This window comes from Stomoxys calcitrans, chromosome 2 (genome assembly GCF_963082655.1).
Source record: "Stomoxys calcitrans chromosome 2, idStoCalc2.1, whole genome shotgun sequence".
Classification (NCBI taxonomy): Eukaryota; Metazoa; Arthropoda; class Insecta; order Diptera; family Muscidae; genus Stomoxys; species Stomoxys calcitrans.
In genome coordinates, this window is record NC_081553.1 from 52037213 (window position 1) to 52049698 (window position 12486).

The window sequence follows — 12486 nt, forward strand, 5'->3', positions numbered from 1 at the left end:
GTAGGAGGCGAGAGTGTCATATCTGACATATACCCAAACTTTCCAATTTGCCTGTTGTTGTTGTTGTTGTTTTTATCATAATCAGGAGCATAAACATGCTAATCTATCGTCGCATTGTCATGCCGATTTGTTTTGATTGCGTTTCGTTTGTCATATAAAAGGATGTTCCTTTGTGGCCTACCTTCACATAATTGTTGAACAAGTCAACGTGAGTGCATCATACAAAGAGGAGCAGCGTAACGAAGATAAGATAAAATCAGTAAATAATCGTAAACCCTGCATTAGGTGTGAGATTTTTAATAAGCAGCACAACAAACAGGTAATTTTGAAGCAATCACAATGGGTTGGGTTTGTGTGAAGCAGATCGATTTTTGTTTTTTTTTTACAATTAGTGAAAAGTGATTTTTGGAAAGTAAAACCGGTAAGGAAGGGCAAAAGTCGGGCGGTGCTGACTGTATAATACCCTACACATACCCTATAAGTACAATGTGGGAGCTATATCCAATTCTGAAACAATTTGGATGGAACTCGGCGCATGTTTTCAGATGGGTTGCTAAGCAACCCTTATCAAATTTGGATCAAATATTTTCAATATAAAATAACTACGGTTGGCAAATGACATGTGACAAATGTGTGGGTGCTATATTCAAATCTGAACCGATTTCGAGCAAACTCATATATTGTGATAGTCGTTGAGGAAAGCGTTGTACATAATGTCGGCAATATTGGTCAATAAATGCACTTGCAGTGGCTCTAGGAGTGAAAATCGGGCGGTATATATATATGAGAGCTATATCTAAATCTGAACCGATTTCTATAAATATCACCAGTAATGTCGAAAGTCGAGAGAAAATCGCTCCTATCAAATTTCAAGAGAATCGGTTAACAAAAGACCATTATATTGCATTATTACTGCAAATCGGACGAACATATATATGTGGGAGCTATATCCAAATCTGAACCGATTTCGACTTAACGTTATAGATATTGTGGAAGTTATCGAGGACAGCGTTGTACAAAATTTTGGGAAGTTGGTCAATAAATACGCTTGCAGTGACTCTGGAAGTGAAAATGGGGCGCTATATATATATGAGAGCTATATCTAAATCTGAACCGTTTTCTATGAAAATCACTAAGAATGTCGATATTCAAGAGAAAATCCCTTCTACTTCAAATTTCAGAAGAATCGGTTAATAAATGACCATTTTATTGCATTATTACTGCAAATCGGACGAACATATATATGAGAGCTATATCTCAATCTGAACCGATTTCTATGAAAATCACCAGGAATGTCGAATTTCAAGAGAAAATCCCTCCTATCAAATTTTTAGAGAATCGGTTAAAAAATTACCATTTTATTGCATTATTACTGCAAATCGGACGAACATATATATGGGGGAGCTATAACCAAATCTGAACCGATTTTGACTGTGGAAGTCGTCGAGGAAAGCGTTGAACAAAATGTTGGGAAGATTGATCAATAAATGCGCTTGCAATGGCTCTAGGAGTGAAAATCGGGCTATATATATATATGAGAGCTATATCTAAATTTGAACCGATTTCTATGAATATCACCAGGAATGTCGAAATTCAAGAGAAAACCCCGTCTACCAAATTTCAGGAGAATCGGTTAACAAATGACCATTTTATTGCATTATTACTGCAAATCGGACGGAGCTATATCTAAATTTGAACCGATTTTTTTCCAATTTCAATAGGATTTGTCTGTAGGCCAAAAAACATGTCTATATCAAATTTGAAGAAGATCAGATGAAAACTGTGACCTATAGTTTGTACACAAATTCACAGGGACAGACGGACAGACGAACATATCTTAATCGAATCAGAAAGTGATTCTGAGACGATCGGTATTCTTATCAATGGGTCTATCTCTCTTCCTTCTGGATGTTACAAACAAATTCACTAAGTTATAATACCCTGTACCACCCGGCGCCCCGATAGCCGAGTTGGTAGCATACTGGGATTACCAGTGCAGGGGTCGTGGGTTCGATACCCGCCAAAAGCCTTGGTCTGTCGCTACTGTGGTATTACAATGGACCTAAAATTGTCTATGTGAGTCCGTAACGAACAGCCACTCTTACCTAACCTAACCCAAAACCCTGTACCACAGTAGTGGTGTAGGGTATAACAACTTTTTTTATAACCCTCCACCATAGCAAATACAAATTTTGCCCCCTAAGGAACAGGGGCAAACTTCTCACCTATCAATGAGTGCAGTCCGATTCAAGTTTTAGCTCAATGATATGGGGCCTCTTTTTATATAGGCGAGTCCGAACGGCGTGTCGCAGTGCGACACCTCTTTGTAGAGAAGTTTTACATGGCATATAACCTCACTTATGTTGCCGGCATTAGAAGGGGAAAGCCACCGCTGAAAATTTTTTCTGATCGTCTCGCCAGGATTCGAACCCAGGCGTTCAGCGTCATAGGTGGACATGCTAACCCCTGCGCTACGGTGGTTAACAAGAAGTCTAAACCCTCATCCACCATTGGATGAGGGTTTACAACAGGAGCAAACTTCTCACCTATCAATGAGTGCAGTCCGATTCAAGTTTTAGATCAATGATATGGGGACTCCTTTTATATGGCCGAGTCCTCATCCACCATTGGATGAGGATTTAGACTTCTTGAACCACTACAAGGCGCAATTCTTAACCGATTTGGCTGAAATTTTGCATGAGGTGATATCGTGTTATGAATTTCACCAACTGTGCCAAGTATGGTTCAAAACGGTTCATAACCCGATATAGCTGCCATATAAACCGATCTGGGATCTTGACTTCTTGAGCCTCTAGAGGGCGCAATTATTTTCCGATTTCGCTGAAATTTTCGCTGAAGTGTTTCATTTTGTCTCGCAATAACTAGGCCAATTATGATCTGAATCGGTCTATATCCTGATATAGTAGCTCCCATATACTTTACTTTACTTTAATTGGCTATGACAGAATATTTGTTCCACTAGCCGAACGTAGAATAGCGTTCCAAGCGCCTCGATCTTCTGCGCTCATTCTAAAATCTCTGACACCAAGTTTCAAGGTGTCTCCCACAACTTGATCTTTCCATCGGGCTTTTGGTCTTCCCGGTTTGCGTGTACCACCGTGTTTGCCTTCAAAAGACTTCTTTGGTGGAGCTTCTTCATCCATTCTGACAACATGACCTAGCCAACGCAGCCGTTGTGTTTTGAGCTTCCATATAAGCTGATCTCCCGATTTTACTTCTAGCGCCCCTAAAGAGCGCAATTCTTAACCGAATTGGGTGAAATTTTACACAATGACTTCTACTTTGGTCTCCAACATGGAATTCCATTATGATTCGAATCATATCTTGGTATAGCTCCAATAGCATAACAAATTTGTGGCTCCTTGAAATGTTGGACTAAGACTTTATAAGGAGCCTAACCGGGCCTGCTTCGCTGCGCCTTTTTTAGCTCTCTAATATGTTTTTAGGGTGGGGACTCTTCATCCTGTATGTGGATATCGAATTCGTGCCATTGCAGCCTATGACGCTGAACGTGTTCGAATCCTGGCGAGAACATCGAACATAACGGTGTTTATCTCCTCTTAATGTTGGCGACATTTGCGAGGTACAATGCCATGCATGATCATTTAAAACATGGCCTGCAAATATGAACTGTTTGGAGGGTGTTTTGGGGTTGGGGTGGCCACCTGTACTTTCCAATGAAATTAGATATCAAATCCGTTCTTTATTCCCAACGAAAATGAAATTCAGTTTAGTGGGTGCTTTAGGGCGTACCCCAAAACACTGGATCCAAAATTGGATATCAAATTCGTTTTCTACTCTCAAATTCCATTCATTTGAGTTCCATATTGTCTTAATGGGTCAAATAACCCATTTGACGTAACTTTATGAGCAAAAGCGCCACCTGGACTTGAACACAAATTTTAGTGTCATATTCGTAATCTACATCCTAATACCTTTCATTTGTGTCCCATATAGCCATGGTCGGCTAATATGCCCATTTGGGGGTATTTGGGGGTGAGCGACCTCCCAATACTTGGACCTAATGTTTCATGCCATATTTGTTATCTAATGTCGAATACTTTTTATTTGAGTCCCATATTGACATGAACTTCGAATATATCTGTTTAGAGGAGTTTTGGGTTTGGGGAGGGGGGCCCTCTGGGTTCTTGGACCCACATTTTAATACCATATTCGTTTTCTGGTCTCCAATACCTTTCATTTGATACTCTTATTGTGTCCATCGGACCACTTTCGAATATGGCTGGAGTTTTTGGGGTAAGGGGGAGAGTCCGCCTCCACCCGATATCTAAAAATATATAGCCTATGTTTCCTTCCGGACAAACGTATACAATCTATGAAAATTTTAAGAAAATCAGTTCAGCCAAGTATCATATAGTCATAACGGGTCTATTGGCGTTTTTGAAAAATTCTATAGCCTATGTTTCCTTCCAGACCAACCTACACAATATGCTAAAAATTCGAGAAAAATCGGTTCTGCCGTTTTTCAGTCTATACGGAACAAACAAACCGAGTCCCATATATCCGTGATTGGTTAATGTGCCCATTTTGGGCGGTTGTGTGGGGGTGGGGTGACCCGCTATACTTCGACATGAATTTGTATGCCAGATTTGTTATCTACTCCCGCATACTTTTCATTTGATACCCATATTGTCCTTATCGGTGCACTCTAGATTTTGGGTGGTGTTTTTGGGGTAACGGTGGAGGGTCCGCCCCCATCCGTTATCAATAAATTATAAAGCCTATTCCTACTTCCTGGTCACATATGTAATCTGCTCCCGATTACCTTTCATTTGAGTCCCATATTGTCATGATCGTCAAATAAACCTATTCTAAGGGGTTTTGGGGCTGGGGCGGCCCCTTAGATACTTGGACCCAACTTTTATTATGAGATTCATACTCTACTCTTGAATACCTTTCTTTTGAATCCCATATTGTCCCAATCACGCCGCTTTTATTTATGGGTAGTTCTTTTGAGGTAAGGGGGAGGGGTCTGCCCCCTCCCGATATCAAAAAATTATATAGCCTATCTTTCGTTCCAGACCAAAGGTAAACGGTACAGCCGTTTTTGAGTCTATACGGAACAACCAAACAAACCGACAAACAAACAGAAATTGAATTTTTTATATAAGATACGAACTTAACCGCCATGACTTTCATAGACGATCTAGGGATGTCCTTCCGTCCGTCTAGTGAAAACACTTTTTTTCCCACCCAAAATTATGCACAATACTTCGTAAACGATCGTTCATTTTATGTTAAGTTAAACAACATAAAAATTGGTCGCAATAATTGCGCAACTAGTTAAAGAAGAAACATATCACAATTCCAACCTGATAATGATAAAACTTTAACATATGAACATCTGTTCTGATTAGAGCTGGCAAACTATCGATAATCGCAATATTCGATATTTTTAATAATAAATATCGATACTATCGTTAATTTTCCATCGCCTGCATTTCAAATGAAATGAGAAGTAAAAATCCGAAGATAGATTTAAATATATAAAAACAATCATTGTACAATAAATTAGCCTAATCGTATAAAATTGCGCCCTCTATCGGCGCAATATATCTTAAAGGCTATATTCAGTATTGGATTGCTTATTTTCGTGTTTAGTCTTGCAAAAAATTTAACTTTGGAGATAATATCCATCGGAAAATTTTCAATCCATATTCTGTCAAAAAATTAAATATCGATGGTGCCATCGATATTTTGCCAGCTCTAGTTCTGATCCACATTAACCCTTTTACCTTAATCTTGCCAATACACACCCAGGTGACCAGATGCTTTGGATTATCATTTTCCGGTTGTAGAAAAACCAAAATGAAACGTATAAATCTAGCTGAATATTCGTGGTTTTGGGTATTCAAAGTTACACCCTTCAAGAGTTTTTGCATACAGCAATTTTTTCAAGGCGAAGGTTAAGCAAGCAAACATCCAGAGCAACTAAAGGGTGATTTTTTTGAGGTTAGGATTTTCATGCATTAGTATTTGACAGATCACGTGGGATTTCAGACATGGTGTCAAAGAGAAAGATGCTCAGTATGCTTTGACATTTCATCATGAATAGACTTACTAACGAGCTACGCTTGCAAATCATTGAATTTTATTACCAAAATCAGTGTTCGGTTCGAAATGTGTTCAAATTTTGACAAATTTTGTTCAGCGATGAGGCTCATTTCTGGTTGAATTGCTACGTAAATAAGCAAAATTGCCGCATTTGGAGTGAAGAGCAACCAGAAGCCGTTCAAGAACTGCCCATGCATCCCGAAAAATGCACTGTTTGGTGTGGTTTGTACGCTGGTGGAATCATTGGACCGTATTGTTTCAAAGATGCTGTTGGACGCAACGTTACGGTGAATGAACACATTTCGAACCGAACACTGATTTTGGTAATAAAATTCAATGATTTGCAAGCGTTGCTCGTTAGTAAGTCTATTCATGATTAAATGTCAAAGCATACTGAGCATCTTTCTCTTTGACACCATGTCTGAAATCCCACGTGATCTGTCAAATACTAATGCATGAAAATCCTAACCTCAAAAAAATCACCCTTTACTAAATGTGATTAGGTTTGCTTTTGGTTATTAACATAATAAACGTGCAGTTTTGTAATGTTAGCAACACTTACGCTCTGTCACTTTTACACAGTGCCTAAAAGTATGCTACCTGTTAGACAATAATTAATTGGCAAAACAATACTCTACGGCTTTTATAATGATTTACCTCACCCATGCTATACGGTAATGTTTCTATTGGGTTGCCCAAAAAGTAATTGCGGATTTTTTAAAAGAAAGTAAATGCATTTTTAATAAAACTTAGAATGAACTTTAATCAAAAATACTTTTTTTTTTCTAAAGCAAGCTAAAAGTAACAGCTGATAACTGACAGAAGAAAGAATGCAATTACAGAGTCACAAGCTGTGAAAAAATTTGTCAACGCCGACTATTTGAAAATCCGCAATTACTTTTTGGGCAACCCAACATATTACTTTTCCATCAATGCCGTTGGTTTCAAATTTTCGTTCGGGGAATACCCTCATGAAGTCCGATTGCCACCATGTTAGGCAAGGATACCGAGCGCTTGCTTCAATACATCGTTTAAAACTCATGCAAACCGGATAACAAATGCATCTTTTATTGGCTCAAGACCCTAAATCGGTAGATCAGTCTAAATGGTAGCTATATCCGAATATGTTCCCACTTTACCCATTAAACTACTTAAAGCGCAAGGAAAAAAATACGAGTCTGTTCCAAATTTCAGCTCCATATCTCTATTTTTAAAGGATATAGCGTAATTACAAATGAAGTACAGAGGGGCACACAGACGTAATTAAAATCTTAGAATTTAACGACGATATAAATTAAAGTCTTAGAATTTTACGACGATCAGGATTATACATTAGACAGTCCCATGCTGTGGAGAAACGCATACACTACTTTTTATACCCTCCACCACAGGATGGGGGTATACTAATTTTGTCATTCTGGTTGTAACTCCTCGAAATATTCCTCTGAGACCCCATAAAGTACATATATTCTTGATCGTCATGTCATTTTAAGTCGATCTAGCCATGTCTGTCCGTCTGTCTGTCGAAAGCACGCTAACTTTCGAATGAGTAAAGCTAGACGCTTGAATTTTCGCACAAATACTTCTTATTAGTGTAGGTCGGTTGTAAATGGGCCATATCGGTCAATGTTTTGATATTGATGCCCTATAAACCGATATTGGATCTTGACTTCTTGAGTCACTAGAGGGCGAAATTCTTATCCGAATTGGTTGAAATTTTGCATGAGGTATTTTGTAATGATTTCCAACAACCGTGTTAAGTTTTGGTTCAAATCGGTTAATAACCTGATACAGCTGTCATTTAAACCGATCTGGGGTATAGACTTCTTCATCCGATAGAGGGGGCAATTCTCATCCGATTTGGCTGAAATTTTTAATGAGGTGTTTTGTTATGACTTCCAACAACTGTGTTAAGTATGGTTTAAATCGGTTTTAAACCTGGTATAGCTGCCACATAAACCAATCTTGGGTCTTGACTTCTTGAACTGATAGAGGGCGCAATTCTCATCCGATTTGGCAGAAATTTTGTACAACGGCTTCTCCCATTACCTTCAACATACGTGTCCAATATGGTCTGACTCGATCTATAGCTTGATACAGCTCCCATATAAACCGATCTCCCGATTTTGCTTCTTGAGCCCCTACAAGAGGCATTTCTTATCCGAATGGACTGAAATATAACTATATGACTTCCACAATGTTCAGCATTCAATTGTTTGCCCAAAAAACTCGACAAATGCGATCCATGGTGAAGCGTATATAAAATTCGGCCCGGCCGAACTAAGCACGCTCTTGCTTGTTTTCTTTTGATCCCAATAGGCAGGCTATTTCCCCTTTTAACGGGAAAATTTGTTAACTAGTTTCATTCTTCCACTTTACGCCAATCAAAATTTCATACATCTTTCTTTACTCAAACTAGAATTTTTCAAGCATAGCTCTATTCTTGGGTATTTTTCTACTCATTCGTCGTTAATGAAGAATTATTTCATTTCGATAAACCATTGGTTCTTCATATAATATGGCAGAAATGCGTCCAAGGTTATGGTTCATTGGAAAAGAGGTGTCATATAGTTCGTAACTTCCATGATTTCGAGACCACCTCTAATACAGCACCAACAATTTCTTAGTGAAAATAATTAGACATGGGTGCGTATGTTTACTTTTTGATAACCATGCCCTTCTATGTCATACGTCATACGCCACCTTGTACACTCACCCATATGCCATATGAAAATATTTGGCAACAAATTATTGGCAATCAAACCCCCCATCTTTTTCCTATTGGAACCTAACCGTGCATATATCCCGAATTCCCGACATACGAAATGAGGATCCCATGGATTGCCCTGTTCGGGGGTCTTAAGCCCATAAAAGCTGCACTTATTATCCGATTTCGATGATATTTGAAACAGAGAGTTGTTTTAAGCCTCCCGTCATCTAAACAGAATATGGCCCAAATTGGACCATATTTGGAAATAGCTGCCAATTTTGAGTCTTAATGCAATAAAAAGCGGATTTATTGCCCGATTTCGTTGAAACTGTGACTTGTATAAGAGTTCTTACTGTCTGAGTCTAATATGATCTAGACCTGCCGATATTTGGATATAACTATGGATGATGAATATATCCGAACTTAATATGCTTTTACTTTTTTACCCACCACCGAAAGATGGGGGTATATTATTTTTGTGATTCCGTTTGCAACACATCGAAATATCCATTTCCGAAACCATAAAGTATAGATATTATTGATCAGCGTAAAAATCTAAGACGATCTAGCCAAGTCGGTCCGTCTGTCTGATGAAATCCCGCTACAGTCTTTAAAAATAGAGATATTGAGCTGAAATTTTGAACAGATTCTTTTTTTTGTCCATAAGCAGGTTAAGTTCGAAGATGGGCTGTATCGGACTATATCTTGATATAGCCCCCATATAGACCGATCGGCCGATTTAGGGTCTGGGCCTAAGAGGCGCATTTAATTATCCGATTTGGGTGAAATTTGTGACAGTGGGTTTTGTTAGGCCCTTCGCTATATTTCTTCAATTTGGCTCAGATCGGTTCAGATTTGGATATAGCTGTCATATGGACCGATTTCTCGATTTAAGGTTTTGGGGCCATAAAAGGTGCATTTATTATCCAATTTTGGTAAAATTTGGGACAGTGAGTTGTGTTAGGCTTCTCGACATACTTCTGCAATATGGCACAGATCGGTCCAGATTTGGATATAGCTGCCATATAGACCGATCTTTCGATTTAAGGTTTTGGGTCCATAAAAGGCGCATTTATTGTCCAATGTCACCGAAATTTGAGACAGTGAGTTATGTTTAGCCCTTCGACATCATTCTTAAATTTGGCCCAGATCGGTCCAGATTTGCATATAGCTGCCATATAGACCGATCACTCGATTTAAGGTTTTTAGCCCATAAAAGGCGCATTTTTTGTCCGATGTCGCCGAAATTTGGGACAGTGAGTTGTGTTAGGCTCTTTGACATTTTTCTGCAATTTAGCCCAAATCAGTCCAGATTTGGATATATTTAGCTGCCATATATACCGATATCTCGATTTTATGTCTTGGCCCCATAAAAGGCGCATTTATAATCCCATTTCACTGAAATTTGACACAGTGACTTATGTTGGGCTTTTCGACATCCATGTCGTATATATGATTCAGATTGGTTTACTTTTAGATATAGCTACTAAAAATATCAATATTTTGTTATACACAATTGAACAATGACTTATACCGATTAGTATTTGGTCCAAATCGGAATATATTTCGGTATTGACGATCTTTTGGATCAGACTTCAAACCCAATCTACTCATTTGCCGATGACAGTAATCTGTGTCCTTCATATTCTTTCGACCCAATGCCTAGTCCTCAAGTTATTGTGGACAGGAGGTGCATTATGGATGAGACGCTCTCCCCGGATTTGTTGCCCATTTTCGAGTGGGTTAGAATGAACAAAGTTGACTTCAATGCACAGAAGACGCAATGCTCTTTCTTGTCTCACAAGCGATTCACTGACCCAATACAATCGTCGATATATATCGACTGGGCATGAAGATACAATGTGATGTCTGTTGGTCAAAACACGTATTCGAAGTGTCGAAAGAAGCAGTCTACTGTTTGGGCTTGCTTAAGCGGTGCAGGAAGTATTTGACCTCTTCTGATCTTCTCTAGATCTATACTACCTATATTAGGCCGAGGATGAAATGTAACTTCCATATAAAATCAACCTTGGAGCTACTTGACCGGGTTCAATGCAGAGCGATGGTGTTGATTGGGGACAGTAGAGTATCCAAGTCTATTGGTTCTCTTGAATATCGCCGGAAGGTGGGTAGCGTTGCACTGCTCTATCGTTACTTTCATGGCGTTTGTTCCAGGGATATTCGTTTCCTTATTCCTGACATTAGGATGTTCACCAGGAATACAAGACTTACCAGGAACTCACACTCGTTTGTAATTGAATGACTAGTCGACCGAACCATGCATTACAGAGAAAATTCATTTTTCGCCCCAACCATTCGTATTTGGAATCGAGTTCCGGCTAATGTCTTTCTCACCGACATTGACGTTTAGAAATTCAAGACGAATATCAAAAAGCACTACTCCCTCTTTACCCCTCCAATCCTTAACTTTTGTAACTGCCAACGCAATGCACTGCATATATAGGGGACATACCCTGCGTGTTGGTTAGGTGAAAAAAAATTATAAATCCTACATCCTAATTTTCACTCAAACTAAGTTTTAATTATTCATTTTTTTACTTATTTCATTTTTAGCCCAACCATGGTCTCCACCTGTCGTCAAGTACTCATTTTGCTAGCTGTCCTAGCCCTGCTTACCGCAAATGTCTATGCCAATAACTCTCGACCACCAAGGAACAATGACATTTCGAATATGGCAGATGCTATGAAGTATCTGCAAGATTTGGATACCTATTATGGTGATAGGGCAAGAGTAAGGTAACTAAAAAGAGAATAAAATTTTTGTAAAAAAACCTTTCGGCTTACATTGTTTGATTGCTGCCTGCAGGTTCGGCAAGAGAACGGCTTTGCTGCAAATGCTACGAAATCATTTCACCAATGATGGCGAACAAATGGGACATCCTTTGGACATGGCCAATGTGGAAGAGCCTTTTTAAGCACACACACACACACATGACAACACACATACACAAGCCAAACCAAGTTACACCAGAATAAAACAAAACTAAAGGCACCTTGCATATCCTCTTTGCGCCGTTGAAGACAACATTCATTTCGAAATATTTATTGTAAATACGAGTATTATTGATATCCATTATGATTGATAATTGATGATGATGAGTGAAAATGAAACCATAAAATATTTATTTTAATTAACTATTTATTAAAGGCATTTTGATTTTCCTTAAAGTTACAGTTTAACATTACTAAGTGTAGTACATTAAAAAAAAAATAAAACAAAAAATCAGCACTTGAACATTGATAAATGTTAAAAACGAAAAAAAAAAATATTAAAAAAAAAATTAAAAATTATAAATCCTGGTTATGGTATAGACCACTATACTTGAAAATAAAAAAAAAAATACAAAAAAAAAAATATTTAAAAAAATTAAAACAAAGTAATGTTGTTATTTATTTTTTATCAACCTCGACGGATATGCTGACCTTTAGGCCATAGTGGCTAATATTCTACTTCGGATTTTAGTTAACAGAAACAAAGCCAACTCTTGACAGACAAAAATTACTCTATAGAGGGCGCTAACGCTACCTATCTTGTTGTATGATGCTGAAACATGGATGCTTACGAAGGCATATGAGGCACATTTATGAGTACCATATTGTAAAAATCTCTCTCTCTCTCGCGGCCGATACGGGATGACTATGAGCACCACAAAGGCTGG

The 12486-nt window shown here is 38.4% G+C and overlaps 1 protein-coding gene across 1 annotated transcript; it reads left to right on the forward strand.

Annotated features, from left to right (window-relative positions):
- Positions 1 to 203: 203 nt before the first annotated feature.
- On the forward strand, positions 204 to 12035 carry LOC106082123 (neuropeptide F). Its single transcript, XM_013244462.2, has 3 exons — positions 204 to 319; positions 11381 to 11563; positions 11634 to 12035. The coding sequence occupies exons 2-3, from the start codon at positions 11388 to 11390 to the stop codon at positions 11740 to 11742; spliced, it is 285 nt and encodes a 94-aa protein (XP_013099916.1). The 5' UTR covers positions 204 to 319; positions 11381 to 11387; the 3' UTR covers positions 11743 to 12035.
- Positions 12036 to 12486: the final 451 nt, after the last annotated feature.

Coding starts and splice junctions, on each gene's coding strand:
- LOC106082123 (XM_013244462.2), top strand. CDS start 11,388: ATGGTCTCCACCTGTCGTCAAGTACTCATTTTGCTAGCTGTCCTAGCC. Junction 11,564..11,633: donor GGTGATAGGGCAAGAGTAAG/GTAACTAAAAAG, acceptor TGCTGCCTGCAG/GTTCGGCAAGAGAACGGCTT.